Source organism: Mirounga angustirostris, unplaced genomic scaffold (genome assembly GCF_029215605.1).
Source record: "Mirounga angustirostris isolate CCGP_5_RB_7025 unplaced genomic scaffold, mMirAng1.0.hap1 SCAF_6, whole genome shotgun sequence".
Lineage (NCBI taxonomy): Eukaryota > Metazoa > Chordata > Mammalia > Carnivora > Phocidae > Mirounga > Mirounga angustirostris.
The window spans coordinates 46551227-46578894 of record NW_026991714.1 but is presented as its reverse complement, the minus strand read 5'-3'; the positions used below and the strand labels follow the sequence as shown (position 1 = coordinate 46578894).

The following is a 27668-nucleotide window of genomic DNA, read 5'->3' as shown; positions in this document are numbered from 1 at the left end:
TTTAAGGAGTAACAATTTCCCACTTCCTTCTTTTTTGAACACTGATTCTTGGGGCTCTTCCTTTTTGAATTCAAACACCATGCTTTGAGAAGCCTAAGCCCTATGGAGAGGTTATACAGAGAAGCAGCAGATAAATTGCCAACCATGTGAATGAACTATCTTGGATGTCACAGCCCTTAGGTAATTGAAGCCCCAGCCAACATCATGTGGAACACAATAACCTTTCAGCTGATCCCAGTCTATCCACAGAATCATAAATATATAAATGATTAATAAATGATTAATGGAACCATTAATAAAATGGTTAATGCCAATATGTTTTGAGACTGTTATGAAGAGATAACGAAAATAGAAACTGGTACCTAGAAATAAGAGTAGTGCTGGGCCAAAACCAAAACATGTAGCCTTAACTTTGGAACTGAGGAGATGAAGGCTTTAGGGACTTCAGGAAACCGGGGTGGCTAGAACAATGAGGAAATCGTTATTGAAAGGCAACCCTTGTTATGAAAGGCACTTTCACCTGCATTAATGTGAAAGGTAGAACTAATGAACTCATGGAAATCACTAAGGGGAAGAAGTAACTGAATAAACCTGTGCATCTGGCCAAGGAGCTTTCCAGGCAGAATACTGAAAATGCCAAGTGACTTTTAGCTGGCAATGATCAAATACAGAAAAAGACAGATGAACTAAATAAGAAACTGTTCAGTTTTGGAGGAAATGCTGTGAGAAATGTGAAGGCCTTGAACACCTTTTTCCAGCCAACAAGAAATTCTCAAGGAGGAAATGACCTCTGGGCAATGGTCAACTCCAGAGAACGGCAAGTAAAACATATAACATCAGGGTAAGTTATGATCAAGGGTCCAGCTGTAGTAATAACCTTTAAGACTTCAGAAATATTTAAGCCAGTGCCTCATAGATCTCTCAGCTGGCAAAAAAAAGACTTCTAAGAATCTTATCAGCATGTATTATAGTCCATCCACTCAGCGAGGCAATTGGTACCTAAGATTCTTAAGGATGCAGTCCTTCAGCATCCTGACATTTAGCTCAAAGTAGAGGGAGAGGCCGGTCTCAAGATTTGTGGGTGTGCCTTTTATTGAATGGAGGGGATTATAATTTGATTCATAGAAAATATGCAGTATTTTCATTTATTTATTCATTTATTTATTTATTTACTTACTTACTTATTTATTTAAGATTTTATTTATTTGACAGAAACAGCGAGAGAGGGAACACAAGAAGGGGGAGTGAGAGAGGGAGAAGCAGGCTTCCCAACGAGCAGAGAGCCTGATGCGGGGATCGATCCCAGGACCCTGGGATCATGACCTGAACCGAAGGCAGATGCTTAACAACTGAGCCGCCCAAATTTTGGTGCCCCCAAAATATGCAATATTTTTAAAGGAATTACATAAGTTTGGTCTAAAAGGAAGAGACAGCTCAAAATAAAAAAAGGCTTCTGGACCTTCAACCTTCGAAAATCAGGAAGCAAGTTGAGAAAACTGTTCAACTTCAAACAAGCCATTCTCATGGAAAAGGACAACTCAGAGTTGATTCAAAATTTCATGGGGAAGGTGCAAGGGCTGAGAATTAGGCCCTAATTATCATAAACTCCTTGCTCCTAGAATCATGATGAATGAGAGACATGTGCCCAGTTGGAGTTCTGAATTGCTGTGGACCATTTCCTGCTTTGCACCTCCCATTTTCCCTGTTCAAACAAGAAATCTATTGCCTGTCTTGCCATTGTATGCTAGATGAGTATGGGGAAGAAAACTTGTTTCTTTAGTTCACACATATTCATATTTAGAACTGCAGTAAAGGTGGCTCATATATACCTGAAACTGATTTAAATGATGAGATTATGGGCCTTGAACCTGAATCTGATGACATATTTAGATGCAACTTTAAAGTGTCTCTTGAGGTGGTGAATGCATTTTCCACATGTCAAAAGCATGAATTGCTATTTGCAGAGGGTATAATGATAATCTCCAAAGATAGTTGCCATCAAACCCTTTCCTTCTCATATATGCATACCCATTGAGAGGTAAAGCCTTTTTTCCCCTTCATCTTTAATCTAGGCTGGTCCTATAGATTACTTTGACCAATACAATGTAGGGATGTTCTGAGATTTCTAAGCCAGGGCCTCAAGAGGACTCAAAGCTCCTACTTCTCTCTTCTTGGAATGCTCACACTTGGGATGTTACTTCTTGAATCCCCATTATCATGACAGGAAGAAGCCCAGCCACCCTGATGGAAGAACCCCAAGCCACATGGAGAGGCCACATAGAGGAGAACTGAGGTGTGATACCCAGGTTCCCAGCTGACAGCCAGCATCCACTGCCAACCATGTGAATGAGCTATTTTGGAGGTTTCAAACCCACTCAAGCTCTTAGAAAATTATAGCTCTAGCCAACACCATGTGGAGAACAAGACAACTGATTCCTGTCAATTCAGAATTGTGGGGGGGAAAATTAAATGGTTGCCTTTTTTTTTTTTTTTTAAAGATTTTACTTATTTATTTTGAGACAGCACGTGAGAGACAGAAAGCACGAGTAGAGGGAAGGGGAGAAGCAGACTCCCAGCTGAGCAGGGAGCCCAGTGTGGGACTTGATCCCAGTACCCTGGGATCATGACCTGAGCTGAAGGCAGACGCTTAACTGACTAAGCCACCCAGGCACCTTAAATGTTTGTCGTTTTAAGTCAATTAAGTTTGGGGTGGTTTGTTAGTAGCAGACAACCAAAATAATACATATATTGATACCATTAAGTAAATAAAATGAAGATCAAGTAACCCATTTCAACTCAAGAACTAAAACATTACTAATAATGTTTCCTCTATTCATTTGTTCCTTCTTGCCTTCCTGCTCTGCCATCAGTCCCACCAGAAATGGTAATATCATTCTGAATTTGGGTATCACTCCTTCACATTAAAAAAGTTTTATCATAAATTTGTTCCTGTGTAATACAGATTTGCTTGTTTTTAAACTTTATAAAAGTTATCAAACTGCATGTGAGCTTCTGAAACTTGCTTTCTTAGGTCATTCTCCCTATTAAATAAAAGTACAAAACCTGCAATTTGTCATTCTCTTGTCAATGAATATTTGGGTGGTTACAAACAGGGCTGCTTTGAACATTCTCATAGATGTGCTCTTGGGCACCTATAGAAAAATTTCTCTAAGGTATGTATATGTAGAAGCAGAATGGTCAGGTATTAATGTAAATGGTTAACTTCACAAGATAATGCCAAATTGCTTTCTATGGCAAACTGTGTATCGGTTTACAACCCCACCTGTAAATGTCTTCTTGATGCACATCTTCTTCATTGATATTGTCATATTTCTTAATTTTTCAATCTATTGGATGTAAAATGATATTCACTGTGGTCTTAGTTTATCATTTATGAGATTAAACATCTTTTTGTATGCTCAGTTACATCCTCTTAAAATACCTGATTTATCTTTTGCTCGTTATTTCTACAATGATGAATAGAAGTTGTGATAAAATAGGCATCCTTACTGAGTTTCTGATTTTTAATGTATATATACAACTTAGTCATGCTGTGTTATCCTTTTTTATATAATGTTGAATTTAGCTTATCAATAGTGTTTTTGGTTTTCACATCTGTTAATATGTGTGATGAGTCTTTAACTTACTGAATGTGTCTGATTCTAGTATCAGAAGTTATACTGGCTTCATTAGAGCTGACATGACCTAATCCTTGGGAGAGTTTATATGAAATGTTGAAACAGTATGGTCCTTGAAAGAGAAACATCTGTAGATGTGGACTAGATGTTCTGTCAAAAAAAATTACCTCCTATTCAACACTATTGAGTAAGTCTATGTAGCTTGTCTATTTCTTCTCTGGACTATTTAAGGAAATTGCATTTTTCTATACCTTGATCTATTTTGTCTAAGTTTTCAAATATATTAAGATGCTCATTATTTTCATCTCTGCTGTATCTATGGGTTAGGACTCCTTTTCAATCTTTATTTCATCGACTTGTGCCCTGTTTTCTTAATTATGCCAATTTTATTGTTGTCATGAAAACCACTTTGACATTGTGACTTTTTGTTTTCTAATTAATTGATTTCTTCCCTCGCCTGTATCTCCTTGCTTCAACATTAAGTTTATTCTGTTGCTCTTAAGTTATATACTTAGGCTTTTTAATTTATGCATTTAATTTCCTTTAGTAATGTTTCTGCTGCATCACCCAATTTTTCCAAATGTGATACTTGTAATTAGGTTCTAACTATTTGTTTTCTTCTTTCATCTACGAAAGTTTTAAAACTTGTAAATGTATGATTTTAAAAATTTTAACCTTTCTTACTGAACTCTTATTTCTGATTATACATTTAATACTGATTTTTAAAACTTTATTGTGACTTATTTCATACCTAGTACATGGTCAATTTTTGCTAATATAAAATGCTTAAGAATATTCTCTAATTGCTGATTATTTTAAACTTGTCCATTGAAATCAATATTGTTAATTGCATTATCCAAATCTGTGTTTTCATTCATTGTTTGTCTTGGTTTATTTATCAATAACTGAGAGCTGTTGAAATCTCTATGTTGTTTTTTGGTTTAGTCTTATACATTTTGAGGCCATTTTATAAAGTATGTACATATTTAAAATTGTTATATATTTCTAATGAATTGATCCTTTTATCATTATTGGTGGCCTTCTCCATCTTTAATACTACCATAAAACTAATTTTGATTTAGTATCACTAAAGCTACACAAATTTTGTTATTTCCCTCTGTGTTTTCATCTTTTAAAAAATCCAGCCTATATATAGCTGGATTTTAAAAAACCTAATCAATCTGTTGTTGAACTGGGTTTAGTTTATTCATGTTTATTTTAATTAGTATTACTTGACTTGTTATTATTATCTTACTAACTTTGTTCCTCCCCCACCCCTAATTTCTTCCTTTTGGGCTAAGTTACTGTCTTCCTGTTTCATTATTTTAAACTTCTTTTCCTTTGCAATGATTCATTCTATATCTATTATCTTAGCAGTATCTTAAGCCACTTTCTGAATAATGAAAGCACCTCAGAACACTTTAATTCTAATCACCCTCCTCCCATCTTAAATGCTATTATCCAGTTTTTTAATTATATCCTATTTTAGAAGTCCACATTCATGTTGCACAGAATGTTTAGTTTTACAATTGTTTACAATTGTACTTCTTATAAACACTTCTTCAATTACGACTGTTTTATACTAGCAACACTTTTGATTTACATGTTTATCATTATATTTGTTCACCAGATCTTCGATTTCAGATCATCCTTGTGGAAACATTTTCCTTCTGAAGATCAACCTTTTGCAGTTTCTTTATTGAAGTTCCGTTGATGGTAAAAATCTGTTTTTCATCTGAACATTTCAGTTTTGCTTGGCACAAAGTCTAAGTTGATAATAGTTTTTCTCAAAATTTTGAAGGCATTATTCCACCATCTTTTGGGTACATTGTTGCTATTGAGAAGCCTACTAAGTATGTTAGTATGTATGTTGCCTTCACTGATGATCTTTTTGTTCTTTTGAATGCTTTTAAAATCTTGTGTTTGGTATCTTGTAGTTACACTACTTTGGGTTTAGGCATGGATTTGATCCATGTATGCTTGGGATATATTGTGCTTCCTCAAATTATGAATTCATGTTTTTCCAAAAAAAAAAAAAAAGAAAATAGTTATCTTCAAATATTGTACTCCTCCATCCTCTCTATTCTTCCCTCCTAATACTTCTAGTCTTTGTAACCATCTTCCCTTCATATCGCTATTCTTCTCTTTAATATTTGTATTTTCTAACTCCTTGTTTCTTTTCACTGTGCACTGGGTAATTCCTTTAGATCTCACTTCCAGTTTATTGTCTCTTCAGTTGAGTCTAATATGATATTCATCATGTCTGAGGGGTTTTTTTTTAATTTCAAGTAACATATTTTTCATTTTTAGCATTGTTTTCTTTTTTAGATCTACCTGCGGTTCCATCTTTAATAGATGTCAGTGATAAGACCATGGAGAATTGAATCCAAAGTTTATTATTCCTATAGGTTTTTTCTCATGCTAGCTAGTTTCAATTTGCACCTGGTAATCTCTAGTCATATTTTTTTATCTTAATCTATGGAAATCTTGAGCCTGTATCTTGCTTCTGCCAGGAGTTACAGGATACCACAAACTAAGTAGCCACTTCAACTGTCCTGGCTAGGACAACATCTCAGATTCAGATTCATCTTGTTTCTAGTCCAAGGCAAACTGCATATGGCTATGTTGCAGTTGGTATTTGCTATCTGTGTAACCACTGCCCACTTGCATGCTTAATACAGTATTCGCAATTCCCAACTCAAAATGTGTTCATCTGTGGGCAAGTAAAAATAGAGGTATGATTCACAGAAACTTCCCCTACTTTCTTTGAGCTGATTAATGCATTCAAAAATAGATTTTATTCAGGATTTAGTTGTTTAGCAGTACCTTGTCTAACGTACTGTTAGAAGTAAAAGTCTTACCTAATATATTAAAGCAGGTATGATATACTAACCTGAGAAAGCACATGATTTATGCAATCCTTAATAATTCAAACCTTTCTGGAAAGGTTTCCTACCCCTTGACCAGAACTTGGTCAGTATTTTGGGAACTGAGTATACATTGGAACGGTCCTAGTCTCAGGAAACAAACTGAGGGTTGCTGGAGTGGTGAGGGGTGGGAGGAATGGGGTGGCTGGGTGATAGACACTGGGGAGGGTATGTGCTATGGTGAGCACTGTGAATTGTGTAAGACTGATGAGTCACAGACCTGTACCTCTGAAACAAATAATACATTATATGTTAAAAAAAAAAAAGATAGTAGGAAGGGAAAAATGAAGGGGGGGAAGTCGTATGGGGAGATGAACCATGAGAGACTATGGACTCTGAGAAACAAACTGAGGGTTCTAGAGGGGAGGGGGGTGGGGGATGGGTTAGCCTAGTGATGGGTATTAAAGAGGGCACATATTGAATGGAGCACTGGGTATACGCAAACAATGAATCATAGAACATTACATCAAAAACTAATGATGTAATATATTGTGATTAACATAAAATAATAAAATAAAAAAATGCAGAGCATTTTTCCTCTAATGTTTTAAAAGAGACATTTCTTTTTACATGCTATTAATTGCTGTGGTACAACTATTAATTGCAGGGTTTTTTTTTCTATCAATAGAATAAAACTTCTTATTGTGCCATCAAAAAAAAAAAAAAAAGGTCCTAGAGTATGAACTTACCCAACAGATTGTTGCCCCACTTTGTAGAAATTTCTCCAGTTATTCTATTACTAAGAAATTCAGTCAACTCTGATTATTCAAATTTTCAATATCGTGATCAATATGTGATACAGATCAAAAGGACTAAAATCTATGAAAATAAACCATCACTTTGAACATTTTTAAAAATAGATAATAAGGATTTGTTACATGCAACTTCCATCTACATATACAACTTTATTTTTGGAAGCCTGAGCCATCTATAACATAAGCAGGGCTAAACAAGGCAGCTGGTGATTTCATTTTAGTCAGAAACATAATAGGCATAGTGGCAGCAGAGGTGGCTGCTCTGGTCTTAAATGCAGATGGACTGTTTGCGTCTTTTATTCATAATGGTTGGTTGCTCAGTGTTCTCTGGAAGATCAGGAAGCTGTGTCTCACCCTAATCACTGAAGTAATGAAAGGAGATACCCGCAGCAAGGACTGCAACCGCAAATGCTGCAATCACACCTACAAGTAAAACAAACACAAAACAAATGGAAATGGAATGAGTGAAAGAAAGGCTTAACTGGTCCTAGGCTCTGAAATGTAGGCAACGATGGGCCTAAACAACAAGATGCACCTGCACAAACATATATGCTTATACACACATGTATATGTATTAAAAGCCAGCCAAGTCTTAGGAGGAAAACACAGCAATACGTTGAATAGATGGCAAAGGCTGGACTGGTAATCATGTACTTCCCCACTTAGCAAAACCTTCAAAAAAGAAAAAAAAAAGTATCTCTCTTACACACATGTGCACTCACACACATTTGAGAGAAAAACTCACATATACTTTAAAAAAGTTTCTATAAATATGCACACTGACATTCCAGCCATTTTATGGTACCTAGCTTAAACCAAAAGACAGCTCCAATGGGCAGTGGGTCTCAAACATGACAAGGCAAAGTCATCTGTGTAACTATTCAAACTAAAAAACTCAAGATTCTACCATTATAAAATCTAAGAATTAGTAAGTTTGTGTTGGCAACTTTTAGTTTTACTTATTTTTTCCTGGTAACTGTAAGTTAACCAAAACAAAACCGACCAGAGCAGTCCAGACAGACATACACATACACACACACTTCGGTACAAAGAATTTAGGTAATTATCTAATGAGTAAGTGCCAAGAAAAATCTTCTGGCTTCTAACAGTCAAAAGTCTTAATGCTTATAAAGCATTTTTCAAATTGGCATTCCACTTAACAACAGTCTACATGTTCTTTAATCAATATGTCTGAACAATGTTGAAGTGATTGCCACGCTTCTTGGAGCCTTTAAAATTCTGAAGTTCGGGGCGCCTGGGTGGCTCAGTCATTAAGTGTCTGCCTTCGGCTCAGGTCATGATCCCAGGGTCCTGGGATCGAGCCCTGCATCAGCTCCCTGCTCTGCAGGAAGCCTGCTTCTCGCTCTCCCACTCCCCCTGCTTGTGTTCCCTCTCTCGCTGTGTCTCTCTCTGTCAAATAAATAAATAAATAAAATTTTAAAAAATAAATAAATAAAAAAAATTAAATTAAATTCTGAAGTTCATTACAAATTTCCAGACTTGAATTTGACTTTTTTCATAGAACACGTATCAAAATCTCCTACAATAGCAGTTTTTCAAAGAACACCAGTCTGAAAAGCATTGGCCCAACTATAGTAACTGATTCCCGAAACTCAACAAGTTTTTCTTGTAAAAACACAAAAAGTGGGGTGCCTGGGTGGTTAAGTCATTAAGCATCCAACCCTTGATTTCAGCTGAGGTCATAATCTCAGGGTTGTGAGATCGAGCCCCACATCAGGCTCTGCACCGGTGTGGAGCCTGCTTAAGATTCTCTCTCTCTGTCTGCCCCTCTCACCCCCTCTAAAAACAAACAAACACGCCAAAAAAAATTAATAGAAAGTGTCATGTTTGAGAGCAATTGCAATAATGCAGTATTTATAAATCTTTCCATCTCTTCCATCTCCAGGGACTAGCACTTTCCATAATAATAAATACAGGCTTAATCTAGCACCTCTAAGAAAGCAAAATGTAATGGAAACAATTTTAAAATAATGAGAAAACTCAAATCCAAAATACCATCTTTTCAATGTTATAAAAGAAATTATATACCTATGTTTTGCTGAATTTTCAATATTACTGTAGCTTTAATTGGTTGCTTTGGTTGTTCATCATCTGTGTTGTCCAATGAAGCTTCAGTATTCATAGAGTAACTCATACAAGCTGCAAGAGGATAATAACAATCAATCCTAAATAAAATGGGAATAATTCCCATTTTAAAATGAGTTTTAAAGAAGAACATTATAAGGAACATATTATCAAAAAAAATTCAGTCTTCTATATTTCCAGTTTCTAGTTTTCTCAAGGATTATAACACCTTAGTTCTAGATTACATTAGCCTACCAGCTTCATTTTTCCCCTAACTTCATCTATAGATCAAAAAGTTGAATGAATAGTACAGTTTTATTCATGTTAACACACATACAATTTTGGTTTTTCTATTAGTAAATATCAGTACCAAAAAACTTCTTTTGGTGGGCCACTAAAATCCTTATTTCAGATAACAAATACAAATAAAAATAATGGATGAAGCATGAATTACACTTATTTGCTACGGATTTTTTTTACTTGAGTACTTGTATTTAAAGAGCACAAAAATTAACAAATAATACATTATATGTTAATAAAAAAATAAAGAGCACAAAAATGGTTTTTCATGATATATTACTTATACATTTAATATTGAATTGTTATATGCAAGTCATGCTCTAGTATGTCAAATTTTCTGCACAAGTAATTAATTTACTTCTATAAAAAATATTTCATTGCTCTATTTTCATTTTTAATCTGTCATACAAAATCATACTGATTTGATACAAATCTGAGATAATTTTACTGAAGCAGAGTATTTTTCAAGGATGAGTAACACGTTGTCATAACAATTTATTTATGTTTGTTTTTGGTGGGAGCTTCTGGGATTTTAATTCAAATCTCAGACACTTTGTCATTTTACTACTATCTGAAATTTAAATGCAAATAACATATGATTCGATAGGAAATTAGATCTTAAGCATTCCTTAAAATCAGGTAATTTTAACTTCAGACAAGCTCCAAATTAATCATGTAAGAAAGTAACCTTTTTGAGCAACTGTCAACAAAAGAGAAAACAAGGGCAATAATGAATGCATGCTAAGTTGTAAATGTGTTCAATTTCATTCCAAGCTGTTGATAGTTAGGCAGGACTATTTAGATGCTTAAAATAAAATGTTAAAACTTAAACTCCTTAGTTGTCTTCTTCCAATCCCTGAATACTGAAGTAATGAGGTTTCACTATACTCAGTGATTTAGTCATAAAAATACATGTTCATTATTACTTCTCTTTCCTTTATAATTAAATTATCAATGTTTAACCAAACAACAAAAATTAATTAGTTCTGATATAAAGACAGAATTGGCAAAGATGAGTTTCACCCGATTTTAAAGGTGTGTCTTCAAATTTTTAGCTGATACTGTAGATAAAGTGCATCTGAATTACTAACTTAATATCTAGTAGGAGATGACTAATGCACCTAAGAAATTTTAAAGCCATAGTTATCCCTCACCTTAAGTGAGTCATTTTGACAAACAAATTGTTCTTCATCCCTTAAGTCATTTAAAAGTATGTTATTTTAAGGTATTTACCTGGCAAAATATGTATTTCAAACATAGGAACTACTTGGCAAGTATATTATACAATAAAAATAATTAAATAATAATCAGCAAATAATAACATCAAATACTTAGAAAATAAAGCCGGATTGTTATAACAAGTTTAACACCCTTAAATGTATAGTAATTTTCATTTTTTTTAAAATATCTTATTTATTTGACAGAGAGCGAGACAGCGAGAGAGGGAACACAAGCAGGGGGAGTGGGAGAGGGAGAAGCAGGCTTCCCACTGAGCATGGAGCCCGATGTGGGGCTTAATCCCAGGACCTTGGGATCATGACCTGAGCTGAAGGCAGACACTTAACGACTGAGCCACCCAGGCGCCCCTCAATTTTTGAACTTTAACATTTGAACTCCACCTTTTATGGTTTATTATATACGAAAACCCTAATTTCAAGTATATAGGAAAATTTATACATACTATAAAATATTACTTTTATACTTTAATGTTAATATTCTTTATTATAATTCAGAAAGTTCATTATTTAAACGTATTATAATAATACTAGTTAATATCACCTTACAGTTATGTATCTCCTTTTGTTTAGAAAGTATTTTCCCTAATGTTTGTACTAAATTCTCTTAACACCAAGAGAATCTGGGATTTGGAGGGGGATTATTTAAAGTTACACAGATGTAAGTGGCATACCTGGACTCAGTTAAAATATTATCTTCATAAAATTATGCATCTAATATTTTTAGTAAATTAATGAAAAATTAATATTAATAATCCATTATTTTTATTATTAATAAAATTTATTTTTGAGTAATTAATGAATGAGTAAGGGAGTGAATGAGTAAGTGAATATAATTCTAAACGAATAGGATGTCATGAAAAATCACTTAATTTTTCCATTAAAATGTTTATGTTTTTACCCTATCCTATAATTTGGGAATATGTTATTTTGCTATTAAAAATATGCTAATTACCAAATCATTTCTTCTAATTCAACAGATATTTGAAAAAGCAAAACTAATATAATTCTAGACAAGTCATATTCTTGGTCACAATACATCTGATGCCAGTGTTCAATTCCTGAAAAGCCTAGAGTTACTTTTATTACATTCATCCTTCAAAATGAACTCAAATGTCACTTGCTTTCAGAAGCTTTCTCTAACCCCATAAAAGGATAATCCCTGTGCTAAATGTTCTGATAATTCTGTTCATCCTTCTATTATAGAACTAATCACTTTATTTAGAGTAACCCATTTCTCTGTATTTCCCTCTAGACTGTGAACTTCTTCAGAGTCAGAACTGTATATTTGATCTCTAGAACCCTAACGCTTAAAATAGAGTAGTCAATCAATCACTCAGTTAGGATTTATATAAGTTTCAAAAACAGGAAAGAGTCCTTAAAGAATCATATTTAACATAATGAAGCAGTATCTTCAATACATTATATAATATTAGAAAAATATACAATCTAGAGATCATGAGTTTGATACAGCATACATTCAAGTATATACACCTAAACTTTCCACAAATTGCTGTTTTGTTTCCTTTGTGCAATATTAAACTCTTCCTATTCAGTTTATCTATCTCTATAATAGATTACCAGCATAAAAAAATATAGACAGAAAATAATTTTAAAATACAGTGTGAAATATACAACTAAGTACCAATATTAAAAGCTTATAAAAAATCAAAATCCACAAGAAAAGACTAATGAACATTTATATATCATCTAAGATTAAAAAGTGGATTTTTAAATACTTCAATTACTAGCTCATACTAATATTTAACATGGTACAGTGTTAATGATAAAGCTTAACTGAAGGAAAGCTGAAAAACAGGATTAAAATATATTTAGTATACATATAAACGATAAAAACAATTCATTAGAGAATAGCATTTAAATTTGATAATAATAGCTAAGAAGTATATTATCTTGATGATATAAATAAGTCTTTTAATTATTTGCAAGGATATTTCAAAGAATTCTAAGAATCATTCAAAACTAGGGAGCTTTTAATATATTTGGGATTATCCACAGAATACTACAGAGCATCAATTTATACAATAGATGTGTGCTTTCAATTAAAGTGAAACATAAAGCAGTAATAATAAACAATGAAAAAATGGAAACAGTTTACTAAAATCGAAAAAACTAATGTCAAAACTTGGTTACTGTAGATTGTTATCGCTAACCTACAGTCAAAATATTTTCTTCTCATTGAATAATTAACAAAATCACTGGAAACTCTAAAATTTTAATCATTAATGGTAAGTTCTTACTCTTATGACCTTACTACATGTTCTGCATAATTAACAGTACATACATATTATATCTTCCAAATCAGGCTTTTTAAGGAAAGGAATCTCATCTTTGATTTTTTATCTATCACATTGCCTTGAACAGAGCAAATGCTTAATAAATATCTGATAAATAGACATACTAAATGCTGTAAACTAGAATTAAAATGTCTAGTGCTGCATAATGTCATATGTTTTAAATGTTCTATATCCCTTAAAATGTTCTGAATTATATCACCATAGAGCTATGACTATCATACCCTTTTTAAATGTACATGTTCAGTTGTAGTGCCCTACACAAGCCTTAAAAACCTTGTATCTGGCTAGATGTAAACTTTACAATTTTTCAAGCATAAAATAAGTGAAAAAAAGATGTGCAATAATTTCCAAAAAATGGCCTATTTAGTATATATCAGTCAATTATTAACAAATATTTAAGAATAGTTATCATGTTTGAGGCATAGAGCTGAGTACAGAGAGAAACATTCTAGGTACTTACTCTCAAAAATCTTACAGTCCGGGCGTCTGAGTGGCTCAGGCAGTTAAGCGTCTGCCTTCAGCTCAGGTAATGGTCACAGGGTCCTGAGATAGAGCCCTGCACTGAGCTCCCTGCTCAGCGGGGAGCCTGCTTCTCCTCCCCACTCCTGCTCTCTCTCGCTATCTCTGTCACTATTTGTCTCTTTCTCTCAGATAAATAAATAAAATCTTTAAAAAAATAATCTAAATGAAATCTCTCTCCCTAAGCTTTTATATATGATTTTTAAAGTAAGTTGTAAAAATAATTAGTCAAAAAATAAAAAAATAATAAAGTAAGTTGTGATTGGGTCAAATTTTGCATACAATGTTACCCTTTAATCTTTCATGAATGTAATACACACTATAAGTGTGACAAGTAATTCAAAAAGAATATGAAAACCATCTACTATAATAACAGATCCAAGATTCTAGCCAACAAGTGAGAAATTATACAGACAGAAGATGAAATTAAACCAGAATAATGCAACATCATTCACTTAAGTCAAAAAAATTTTTGAATGATGCAATGAAGATGGCCATGCTAAAATAAATATCTAGACCATGGAAAGTAGTAGTTCTATAGTCTGTATTGGTTAGGTCCCATGGAAAGGAATTGTTAGAAAAAGCAGACTCTAGAACCAAATTGCTTAAGTTTAAATTCTAGCTCCACCATTTACTAGCTGTGTAACCCTGGAAAAATTATTTGACTTTTCTGAGCTTCAATTCTCTCATCTGGAAAATGGGACTAAGAATAGTATCTACATCATAGGGCTATTGTAAGAATTAAATGATTTAGGGCGCCTGGGTGGCTCAGTTGGTTAAGCGACTGCCTTCGGCTCAGGTCATGATCCTGGAGTCCCGGGATCGAGTCCCGCATCGGGCTCCCTGCTCAGCAGGGGGTCTGCTTCGTCCTCTGACCCTATCCCCTCTCATGTGTTCTCTCTCTCTCATTCTCTCTCTCTCAAATAAATAAATAAAATCTTTAAAAAAAAATTAAAAAAAAAAGAATTAAATGATTTAGTATTTGTAAGGCTCTTAAAACTGCCTATACATAGTAGGTTCTATATAAATAATAGCTAATAATATTATTAGAATATTAGGTTGAATACAGGGCAATTTATTTAAAGAAAGGCAAACCAAAGTATATTTAAAGAAGTAGTTTTTAATCTTTCTTAGGTCACCAACCCTTTAATAAATCTTTTTCCAGAAAAAAATTATACAATTACTTTTAAGTGGTTTGTGGATCTCCTGAAAGCCAGCTATGACCCCAGAGGTTATGGGTACCACAGGTTAAAAATTCCTAATCTATAAAAAGACAAACAAGGTGGTAAGAAAGAATGAGATCTGGAAACTATAATAAAGAGACCAGTTAAAGGACTGTGCAAATATTTGGCTTCAACATACTTAAGAGCATGATAGTTGACCTCAAATTTAAAAGCATGGCCTCAGTAAAAAAGTACTCATGTTTTACTGCTCCAGATTACTGAATAAGGTGTTAGTTATAGGAAGACAGACTGGTATTTGGAATAAGGAAGAATACAGTCTAAATCCCCATCTCCTAGGAATATAAATTTCAATGTTAAAAGAAAGAGGATGAACTAGGTCAACTCTAGTGATCCCAAGTAAAATTCATTCAGATTATCAACAACAGAATGGGTCAAGAACTATTGTCAGGCAATAGAGACAAAAGTGAACAATCAAAAATCCCTACCCTGATGACTCTAAATCTGGTTGGCAGAGAGAGTGCAGCCACTAATCTGGGAAAACATATTTCAGAAAGCAGCAAACATGTTTACCAGTTTACTTTCAAAGTACCCATAAGTTAGGGAATATACTATAGCTATCCCTTAAAAAATGATAGTTTTCAAAGGATTAAAACACAGATGCTCTTTTAACATCAGATACTGAGCAATTTGAAGTATTTTTTTTCTTTAAAATAAGCTTACTGTTCCACATCATAATTAATACTAACCTGGAGTTCTTGAGAAAAAAAAAGGAAAACAAAACAACAAACTCACTGGTCTCCAACTAATCTAAGACTTTACTGACAGATTTGATATTCACCAGTGAAATACTTACTTGACTCATCACTGTAACAAGAGTACTCTGAATCAAATACTCTTATTGGTGGGGGCAGGAATTAGTTAAGTCACAGAAAAATAATTAAGAAGTTAGAATTAGAAAAAAGACTTAAAAATTGTTATATTCAAATTTCATAAACATCCACATTCAAAAGCAGCCTAAAGACTTTCTACTATTATATCAGAAATCTGAAGTTCGATAAATAGCTACATACTCAATATTTACTGATATTTGCAAATAATTACTTTTATCACATATTTTTATTTTATTTATTTATTTATTTATTTTTAAAGATTTTATTTATTTATTTGAGACAGAGAGAATGAGATACAGAGAGCACGAGAGGGAGGAGGGTCAGAGGGAGAAGCAGACTCCCTGCCGAGCAGGGAGCCCGATGCGGGACTCGATCCCGGGACTCCAGGACCATGACCTGAGCCGAAGGCAATCGCTTAACCAACTGAGCCACCCAGGCGCCCTTTTATCACATATTTTTAAATGTTTCAGGAAGCCTGTCATAAACTTACACACTTATTTATAGATATATTTTCATATCTTTCACTACACAAACAAAAGCAAAGCAAAGCAAAACAAAACAAAAACAGCCTTCTAAATAAATATGTTAAAAAAAAAAGAAGATAGTAGGAAGGGAAAAATGAAGGGGGGGAAATCGGAGGGGTAGACAAACCATGAGAGACTATGGACTCTGAGAAACTGAGGGTTTTAGAGGGGAGGGGGATGGGTTAGCCCAGTGATGGGTATTGAGGAGGGCATGTTCTGCATGGAGCACTGGGTGTTATACGCAAACAATGAGTCATGGAACACTACATCAAAAAACAATGATGTGATGTATGGTGATTAACATAAAATAATGAAATAAAATTTTTTAAGAAGTCACGATTAAGAATTAAAAAAAAAAAATGACTCAAGTGTAGTTATCAAAGACCACAAGGGTAACAGTTCCTCACCTTACTTCCATTGTGACTGAACGTTACCCACCTAAACTCAACAGCCAGAGACCCACAAAGGAGATTAATTCAAGAAGTGGAAAAGGGAAGTCGGATCACAAAATGGCGCCTTGAAACAACATCTGTGCTTCAAGTGTTTTGCAAGTTGGCCCTAATATCAATAAAAATAAATTTTGATGGAATCAGTATTTTGTGATAAAAACTGGGACAAGAATAAACTGTGCAATATTAAAAAAAAAAACAAAAAACAACAAAAAAAAGAATGTAAGGTCAAATGTGAACGTGACATTTAGGAGGAGAAACTGTTACATAATTAGATAGTATGGCAAATCTATGCTCTATAAAAATAATCCTGATCTAATGTTTGGAACTGCCCATTTAACCTTAGTATCCCAATTACGTGAAGGTGTAAGAAAATAAAGCCCACTAGTATCGAAAAGATGTTTAATAAACTGTTTAAAAATGCTTAACCAAACAATTAAGATAGTGAATTTTAAGAAAACTTTTCTTATAATAAAAGAAACACCTAAAAGCTATGTATTTCCACCTATTTAAAGCTGAACTTGTCTTATGAACATCTACTTGCTAGGCTTAGAAAAACCTTAAGTAACTTAAATTTTGGTAGAATTTTCCAGGAAAACACTGACTGCATGTTTCTATCTGTAGAAATTAAACAGACACATTTTTAAATGCCTCAAAAATATCAAACTGAACTAGTGTTAAAGAAATCTAAAGACGTCCTTAAACCAGATGCCTTATAGGTCATCTCAGCAAAAGTCTAATCAGGTTCTTAAGTAACATCATGTAATTACCTGTGTTTATTTCCTCTGCAATTTCCAAATCTTCTATTTGAATCATATGATCTAACATCTCTATAAAATGGTCTCTCATTTCTTCAGCTGACTCATCACCAAATTTATAATCACATAACATTACAGTGGATCCCGGAATGGGGACGAAAACTCGGTGAGGGAGGATATGAAACTCTTTTTCAGAATCTAAAAGGAGATAGAACATTATCAATATTTAGATAGGTCTGTCACTAGCATCAGTGATATATTTGTATATGAAATATACACTAATAAAAATAAAACCTAAAAGGCCTTTTCATGTCTTAATTGATTGGACACAGAATTGCTCTTACTGAATTCTGCTTTACCTCAATACTCTGGCCTCTGCAAGGGACTAAATGATACTCCTATGAAATGTAAACTTAACCACTGCCTTCAAATGTGAAGGTATTGTTAGTTATACATTCTTTCTTTCTTTTTTTTTAAGTTATATATTCTTGTATTATCCACTGTCCTATGAAGGAATACCCAAGAGAATTTTGTCCCTGGTCTCAGAAATTGTTGTTTTTCTTGTTTAACCATACAAGCACCGCATTTTATAAATATTTCTCTTCTTCATGCAAGTTTGGAGTCAAATTAGTGGCCTACCTACATCAAATGTATAGGAAAATTGAATAGCATTCATTTTGCACTAATCTTACCACTGACTTCATCTTACCAGGACATCAAGATACATGCTTTGTATACTCATCTTACTACCAACTCCATCCTGCTTTCTTTTTCATTTTCCTCTTGCCTCATTCTTATCACTAATAATTTTTATCTTGTTAAATTGTAATACCTTTTTGCAAACAGCTTTAAATTATCTTTAGAAAAAATAATCTGGATCTAAATAATAAATGTTTCATTCTTTGAATACTCACAAAGTAAAATACAACATTCCCCCCAATTTCTAACATTGTCACTGTTCTACATGAACACATAATTATTGTTTGGTTCAACACCATCATTCTATTGAACTATTAACAAAGATAGAGATTTTGTGTAAAGAATCACCTCTTTCAGCAATGGTTATGATTAAGCAGCCAATGTACAGATCAAGTAGAAAACTAGGGCTCACTTTAAAAGCAATCTACATTTCCTTATCAAGAAACTAGTGGTAGCTTTAGCTTTACAAACAAAAGATGACAAAGAATGCCTTAAGTGTCACAGAAAATGCTATGACTTAAATTAGTGTTCCTGCAGATTCAGCTTATCTTGTTGTCATATGAGAACTTGGAGAATTTTACTCTTTGACCAGGCTGCCTCCTAGCGGTAAAATTATATTACTGCAATTTTTACTGTAGCATGTATGTTGCCCACACATTGAAATTAGGGATGTACTATTTTATTTTGGGCTACAGTTTCTTTTTCTTTCTTTCTTTTAAAGATTTTATTTATTTATTTGAGACAGAGAATGAGGGACAGAGAGCATGAGAGGGAGGAGGGTCAGAGGGAGAAGCAGACTCCCTGCCGAGCAGGGAGCCTGATGCGGGACTCAATCCCGGGACTCCAGGATCATGACCTGAGCCGAAGGCAGTCGCTTAACCAACTGAGCCACCCAGGCGCCGCCCCAGGGCTATAGTTTCTTAAAACAGGTTAAGTTCAAAACTTTCAAAGATGGCTACAATATATATGTGTAATTGGCATGAAAAATTTTAAAACTAATTCAAGCTGCATTAATTCTAGTTTTCCTGAAAAAGAAATAAATTTCTTTGGTATAAAATCAAACGTGAAAGCAGTAGTTGCGATCATTTTAAATTACTCATTTAAAAAAAGAACTTATAATTTTCAAATTAAAAAGTTAAATTAGGGGCGCCTGGGTGGCTCAGTCGGTTAAGCGGCTGCCTTCGGTTCTGGTCATGATCCCAAGGTTCTGGGATCGAGCCCCATATCGGGCTCATTGCTCAGCGGAGAGCCTGCTTCTCCCTCTCCCTCTGTCTGCTGCTCTGCCTACTTGTGCTATCTCTGTTAAATAAATAAATAAAAATCTTTAAAAAAAAAAAAGTTAAATTAGCCATTTAGTATCTAAATAAAACCAAGTTTTTTTCTGGTTGGTCTGAGGTTAAAAAAGGGAGGATCTTTTAAAAAAACACTTCTCACAAAGTATTCTAAGAATCCTTTAGGAATATTCCCACAGCAGAGCATCTAGTTAAACATTATTTGAAGTAAGTTCAAAACAGAAAAAAATTCAAGGCAATATAAGAATTGGTTTTTTACTGGTTAAGAACAGAATCCTAACTCATACTGGAGTATTATAGAAACTTGTGTACAATAGTTGAGATCTGAGTTGATTCTTGAAGGATAAGTAGACATTTGTATGAAGCAAAGAGAAGTGCCATCTAAAGAGCAAAACCACGACCAAAGGCAAAGAGGAATACAAATATGTTCTCAGAGGACAAGTGATATGGATGGATATGAATATAGGAATGGAAGAAGGTAAGAGTCTTCAATTTTCACAGTGAGTAGGTCACCTGCTGAGAGTAAGTTGGGCAAGACTGAATGTAGGCTGAGAGAAGCTCCGGAATTCTTAAGGGGAATCTGAGAAGGGGAAGACCATAATAAGTTAAAGGAATGACTGGACTTATATTTTTTATTGTCATTCAACTACATCCAGTTCTTTCATCTGGATAGCCAGAATTCAGAGACTATGTTTATTTTAAAGATTAGGAATGTAAAGTTAATATGCCCTTTGCAGACTTCCTTAAGCATGCAAAAAAACCCTCTAGTTCAGGTTAATTTCATGGCATACATTCTACATTTTACCAAATTACAAATACATAAAATCTTACCAGTATAGAAGAAAGATAAGCTAAGTAAAATGAAGACTAAATCTAAAATCTAACAATTTGGTGTATATATGTTCAACTTCAAATTTTACTTTTGTTTGTATTATTACACTTGCAATTTATTCTTTTATTGTGGTATCTTAAGATCAACTAAGATGTTGCTGAAATAATTCTGTTACTAAAGTTTAAAAATATATATATTTATACTTGCTTTCTTTTCAAAATACAATGATACACTTCCCAAAAATTAAAGTTAGGAAATTTTAAAGACAATTATCAAGTAATTCTCTTTATCATCTCCAATATAATAGTAACTACCACTTACTGAACATATAGTTTACCTATTTGTATTAGGGGCTTTACAAACATCATCTTTTTTAATCTCACAACCTCAAAGATTATCTACTATAATCCCTGTTTTCTAGATAAGACAATGGATGCTTGGATAGACTAAATCATTGGTCCAAAGTGACTCAGCTAATGGTAGAGTAGACACAGAACCCAACCAAATATGTTAGTCACTGCTTTTTTTCCAACAAACTACAGTGACCATTCTCTTCACACAGGCCTCAAAGGCCACTCAACTACCAGTGAAAACTTTTATTTTTAAAAAATTTAGGAAGAGGTAACATTAGAAAACGTTAACTTCTAATACATCAAATTTAATGTATAAATATCACAACTGCTGTGGGAAGTAATTGTACTGCTTGAACATCAGCAAAAATTTAAAAATACTAGCTCACTCAATATAAAGCAATACCAAGACAGTCATATAATACCAGTTTACAAAGCACTGTTAAATGGAATAGAGTATTGAACCAATGTGTATAATAGGGTAGATTTGGGCACTAATGGTGAATGCATCCCCCTGTCCCTGAAAATCCTAAAATTCACAGTTCAGTTGTAGCACGTACTGTTGCTCAAAAAGTGAAGTAATGTTTAGCACCACGAGAGTTATCACATACACAAAGTAGTAAAAACAAGGCCACCCTAACACGAGACTGATAGGCTGACCGGGTGACTGACTGATCAGGTTTTACATACTTTCCAAAACAAAAATCTCAATCCAATTGTTGCATGTAAGATTCAAATTCATGTCTCAGAAAAACTATACTCCATCAGTAAATGGAGCTTCAGGGTTATTTGTGAGTATAGGAAGGACAAATGTTAAATCTGGCAATTCCGCTAATCTATCATATTAGGAATATAAAAATTATGACTAGTCCACCAAACCTAATATACTACCTATCAATAGTACTACAAGAAGTGTATTACATAGCTACATAGAGTTTTTCCTATTAACATAAAAATATTCCCTTAACTAGCTAATGTATATGTTTCAATTATGTACATACTCAACTGTGAATTGCAAGTGCAATCGCACCTGAATGGTAGGAAGGTAGAGAAAAATGTGTAACTTCAAAAAGCATACTCAGTATTATAATTTTCTTTTGGAGTAAAAATATTATTATTAATACAAATTATGGAAATGGTATAGTTTATAATTTTCAAAACGGAGTAATATAAAAGGTTAAGACACACATGACCCAGGCTTTTTAAAATCTGATAAAGTGTTAGAGTAATAATGAGTATATAAATTGGTATTCAAAAAAATTTGGTATTAACAGATCAATTGCATATATACCATAAATTAATACCTATTAAAATTTTATTATATAATACTTAACACTAATAAATATTTTTATTTTGAATAATATTTTTTTAAAATCTCAGATTTAATTAAAAAACATTAGCTTTAAAATGTTAACAAAAGGGCACCTGGGTGGCTCAGTTTGTTAAGTGGCTGCCTTCAGCTCAGGTCATGATCTCAAGGTCCTGAGATCAAGCCCCATGTCAGGCTCCATGCTCAGTGGGGAGCCTGCTTTTCTCCCTCTGCTGCTTCCCCGCTTGTGCTCTCTCTCTCTCAAATAAATAAAATCTTAAAAATAAAATAAAATTAAATTAAAAAGTTAATAGTTTATCCATTCTGGCAGAAATTCATGCAGAATTTTTTTTAAAAATCCTCCCTGAGACTGTTAAAAGTTGACAGATTTGTTATTATAAGGTGTTCTAAACATCTTTTTTTTGGGTGGCAACTGAAAAACTGTCATTCACTAAGAAAAGTAAAAGATGCCATATTGTTATAAAAGATAGATCTGGGTAGTTACAAAAGATGATGTATCTATTACATTTTGACATCCTATTACTGTATCAATTGAACACACACAAAAAATGTTCGTAATTTTATACTCATAACTTTTTTTTCTGGAATTTCATTCAAAAGAAGATCCTCAAATAGCATTTCACAACGATCTGCAACTGTATTCAATATATCTCTCTTCATTGCCTATGAAAAAACAAAACAAATTACAATAAGAAATAAAACCCATTACTTTAGATTTGTACTATTTTATTACCACCCTCCCCCAACATAATTGACTTTCCTATATAATCATGTCCACTAAAATAACTGGTACATCATTCCATTTTTTAATGTCCATTTATTTAACATGCTTATTAACACATTACAGTTTAATAGCAAATTTGCTTAACCTTCATTTAAATAATTAAAACCAAATAAATGAATGAAATTTTCCATCTAAAGAAATAATGCTAGTGTTCCAAATTAGGAAATGTATAACTATGACAAAAGTGCCAGTCATCATTTTTAAAATTTCTGGATAGAAATTTTATGGATTACAGAGTATTACCTAATAATACTTCCAATGAATACTTTTCTTGTTATTTAAAAAGTTTAATTTCCCTCCAAAGAAATGATTTCAAATGCACTAATATATCACAACTGTGGAGCACTGAATAAATTTGTATAATCATCAGTTTAAAAAAGGCATTTTAAAACAGACATCCTACATATGAAAATCTTGGGACCAATTACATGGTATATTTGGACTAGCCAACAGATTGGGACTTGATTATCAGTTAAAATCAAATTCATAATTATGAAATCTGAGATTGAGAAAAATTTTAGGATTTTTGGATAGTTACATCAACATGCTTCTGTTTTTCATATACCAGTTATTCCTTTTGTACCTGCACAGCATCTTTAACCTTGGGTTTATTGCTGTGAATATAGGCTCTGCATTTCACAGCACCCTTAAGGTTTACAGAGCCACTGCAGATCTGGACTGTGGCTGTGGATCTGCGGTCCGAATTCAGAAGCTGAAAGACAAAATCTCTTTAAGTTCTAATAGCCAGCAATTAACTATATGAAACACTTAAAAATTATATAAGCCATTTCATGAAGCAAGATAGAATTTTTGACTGAACCAAGTGTTTGAAAATATTTCCCATAAATTATTAAAAGGCCTTCATATTCCTCCTTACTAAGTTATATATTATTTTCTGAGTATTTTAAATGTACTCTGATGTTAAACACAACTACATCTAAATTTTTTCTTACTAACATGACCATCTAAAATACCATTCTTTATTTAACATATTCACTAAAAATATATTATTTGCAGATTACTCGGTTAAATACTGTTAAGATAAAAGATGTGTAAAGAAGACATATATATATATTTAGTACATCATCTGTGTAGTAGGATATATAAGGTATGCAATATAAGATTTGCACAAAAATAACTGGAATAACAGAGGTTGTGATAAATTTGGTAAAATGATAAGCAGTGTAAAGACACTTATTTATACACTTTTGACACTTAACTTCCATAGACTAAAAGTAATGCTGTATGTTCCCCAGCAGCAAAAAGGCAAGTCAACTGCGGTTGTCACCAGAAAATGACATGAGTGGCTGTAAGCAGTCACTTCCGCTTACAAGCTCATTCTTCCGTAATCTAAGGAGTGTTAATTCATGCTTGGTTTCAAGATGTTTCACAGATGTTTTTAACCTTATTATTTTAATAAATGCCCAAACAAGGAGAGCATTAAAACAGTGAAAGTACTACTGGAAGCCTATAAATCACAATGGAAACAAAAATTGTGATTTTAAAAAAGGATACCCCATAAATGAGACATGGTAAAAATAAAAATTCTAAGTATACCTAGAATAAATAGAGTCAATTCTGAAGAACAAAAACAAATCATGCAACTTATGAATAGTGTTATATGTGCCTCTGCAAAAAGAATAATCAGGAACTGAGGAAGAAAAATAGTGAAGAAAACGAAAGACTTAATATATAGCTACTGAACAGTCAATGTCTAATGTAATTCAAGCAAAGCTAGTTTGTTTTTTTTGTGTTGTTTTTTTTTTTAAGAATTTAAACTTAAACACAGTCAAGTTCTTATTGGTAAGAAATTTGTCACAGACTGAATAGTTTAAAAGGTTCCAAGTCTGTTTAAAAAAATGTCTTTCATCAAACCAAACAGCAGGGTGATAATGCTCATATTGTATCTGGAATAAGCTTCCTATGATACTCGTAGAGATCTATATATCAATAAGGTGAGGGTGGAGGGAGAGTACTGGGCTTCCCTTATCCACTATGCAGAACTTTACTATTGATGAAACTATTCCCTTTTGGAACATAATGCCCTATTTTATATATTTAATATCTAGCATATGTTTTATAGTATATAACACACTTGTAATAATATATAACATAACATAATATAATAAAACACTATCTAATATTATACAACATATAATAGCGCCCTTAATTAGGGCACTATTTTCCAAAAAGGACTAGACTATACATTACAGACTACATACACACACGGAGAATTTTCAAAAGATGTAAGGATTAACTTACTCCTTTCTGGTAGAAATGTACCTGTGTTCTACAAATGTCAACTCCTCTTGGTTTCTTTGGACTTAGGAACAAAGTAGCTTACAAAGAGACTCTGGGAACCTAACTTGGTCATAAGTGGAGAAATTTCTGTGACAATGATATAGTATTTTGGAAAAGAAAAGATTCCTCTGGTTATGATCACCAAAAGAAACTTTACATAAGTGGTAGCATTTGGGGTAGATCTTAAAGTACAGACAGGATTCTGACTGTCTGAATGACAGAGAAAAGATGGTACTGGCAAGACACATGGCTCAGAAAATAAATATGATTTTAAAGGCATAGAAAGCAAACCTCTGAAATAGTAAGTATGAAATTAATGAATAGGCACGCTGCGGCTATGAAGAGCCTTGAATTAGACTTTTCTAAGTAGTGTAGAGCACCTAAGAAATTTTAAACAAGGAGATTAACACAATCTGTGCCTAACCCTTATACATACTCAATAAATACTTTCTAAAAAACACTAATAAGTAAATAACAAGTGAATGAATGCAAACTGTGACTCAGATAGGATAATCTGATGGTTTATATGTAGGATAGACTGGAAATACAGAAGATACTCCAAGAGACATACAAATAAAGGTATCAGGATTTTCAGAAAAAGAATCACTCTGGACAAGAATGAACAGAGACCAGTTAAGAGTTATATGTAATAATATAGGTAAATTAATAACATTGTAAGACTAGTGGCAGTTAAGACCGTAAGGAAAATAGAAGATGAACTTAACACTGCAAAGGAAAAATCAACAAGACTTGATGGAGGTTAAGTAGGAGGAAAGTGACATCAAGTATTTATTGACTACTTATTACATATTAGTCATTTTAAAGTTTCAAGCTGGCTGACCAGTGGAATGATTGATAAAAAGATATTATACTGTATAATAATAAATATTATAATAAATTATCTCTCATAATATTATCTCTCCTTTCTGTTTTCCCGTAGTCTACACATCTACCAACTCCAATTTTATCACTAAAATAATTTTAAGTAAATTTTTAAAAAAACCAAAAGGTCACGTAAGCATATCTAGTAAAAAACATGTAGATACAGGAATAGCTTTAAAATAAAGGACACATCTAGGGGTGCCTGGATGGCTCAGTTGTTAAGCGTCTGCCTTCAGCTCAGGTCATGATCCCAGGGTCCTGGGATTGAGCCCCGCATCGGGCTCCCTGCTCCACGGGAAGCCTGCTTCTCCCTCTCCCACTCCCCCTGCTTGTGTTCCCTCTCTAGCTGTCTCTCTCTCTCTCTCTGTCAAATAAATAAAATAAAATCTTTAAATAAAATAAAGGACACATCTAAACTCAAAGGTACTAAGAAGAGAAATTGAGAACTCATGTTGAGTGCCATTAAGTCCAATGACAATTTAGTAAATACTATTGCCAAACACAGAGAAGGAAGAAAAGAAATTAAAAAGTCCTCCTATGCAAATTACTTTTAAGTCTATTTTACTTAGTTAAAAAAAAATACAATGTTTGTATTTGTACAAAACATACAATAAAAAATATCCTGTTCTGCATGCGTTCTTTTAGGAATAATTAGTGGCTTTAACTTTTTATTCTTCAAGATACCCGACTTCCAATTCTGAAGAGATGTGTAATTTAAAACAACTATATATAAATATAAAAGTTGCTAATAATATGTGATTTTTACCAAATCAGAGGAGGTATAAATATACTTCAAAATTAAGTATATGACAACTCTTGGCACATCTGTGCATACATCTTTTTAAGTTGTTAAGAACTACAACTTTGCTCATAAAACCTACAACCCAAAATATCACACACACATACATGTATGTATGTATTTGTTATTTATATTTGTTATATATATAAAATACATATATATTTTTAAATTGCTCTCTACTTGATGCTAAAATCTTAATAGCCTTGAGGCAAAAGACCAAAATAGGTTTTATTAACATAATGCTTCTTGGAAATAAATTTCCTAGAACTAGACATTTTTTACACTTCACATCTCTAAAATTCTTTGACTCTCTAATTATAAATATAAAAACCAAAACAATTTCATTATGATTATTCTAAAAAATAAAGTATTTTAGATAAGTAGTATTTTAAAATATTTACCAACTGTGTTAGCACTTTGACATCAAAAGAATGACTAGTTGCTTGAACATTGCCTCTAGAAGATTTTTTCTGAAAAAACACAGAAGTTAAAAAACCAGATTACTGAGACTGGAGTGGAATACAAAAGACAATTTAGGAACTATCTTACATATATTAAGTAACTTAGAGGAAAAGAAAGTCTTATTATTTGTTTTATATTGGCTTTTTCTATAAATATGTTACTTTGTGTATTGTCTATCAGTCAGTGTATACTCTTAAAAACCATTAATTCCCTACTTTTATTCCTCTAAAGTAAGGATTGGCAAACTATGGCTATAGGTCAAATCCAGACCACTTCTAGTCTTTGTAAATAAAGTTTTACAGAACGCAATCAAAATCATTCATTTACATGTTATCTGTGGCTGCTTGTTGAATAG

General features: G+C 33.0%; 1 protein-coding gene across 7 annotated transcripts in view; it reads right to left on the bottom strand.

Moving 5' to 3' along the window:
- Window positions 1-7457: 7457 nt before the first annotated feature.
- Window positions 7458-27668, bottom strand: part of ODR4 (odr-4 GPCR localization factor homolog) — a 35806-nt gene continuing 15595 nt past the window's right edge. For 4 of the 7 annotated variants that reach the window (XM_064594242.1, XM_054508017.2, XM_054508016.2 and 1 more), the window contains 6 exons: window positions 27253-27321; window positions 23453-23581; window positions 22660-22748; window positions 17595-17782; window positions 9370-9480; window positions 7458-7743 (listed from right to left, as the gene is read on the bottom strand). In XM_064594242.1, coding sequence (XP_064450312.1) covers window positions 7676-7743; window positions 9370-9480; window positions 17595-17782; window positions 22660-22748; window positions 23453-23581; window positions 27253-27321 — 654 coding nt within the window. In that variant the 3' untranslated portion in view covers window positions 7458-7675. Of the gene's footprint in view, window positions 7744-9369; window positions 9481-16782; window positions 16934-17594; window positions 17783-22659; window positions 22749-23452; window positions 23582-27252; window positions 27322-27668 lie in introns of all 7 variants that reach the window. The other 3 variants (XR_010412324.1, XR_010412323.1, XM_064594241.1) reach the window with 3 other exon arrangements.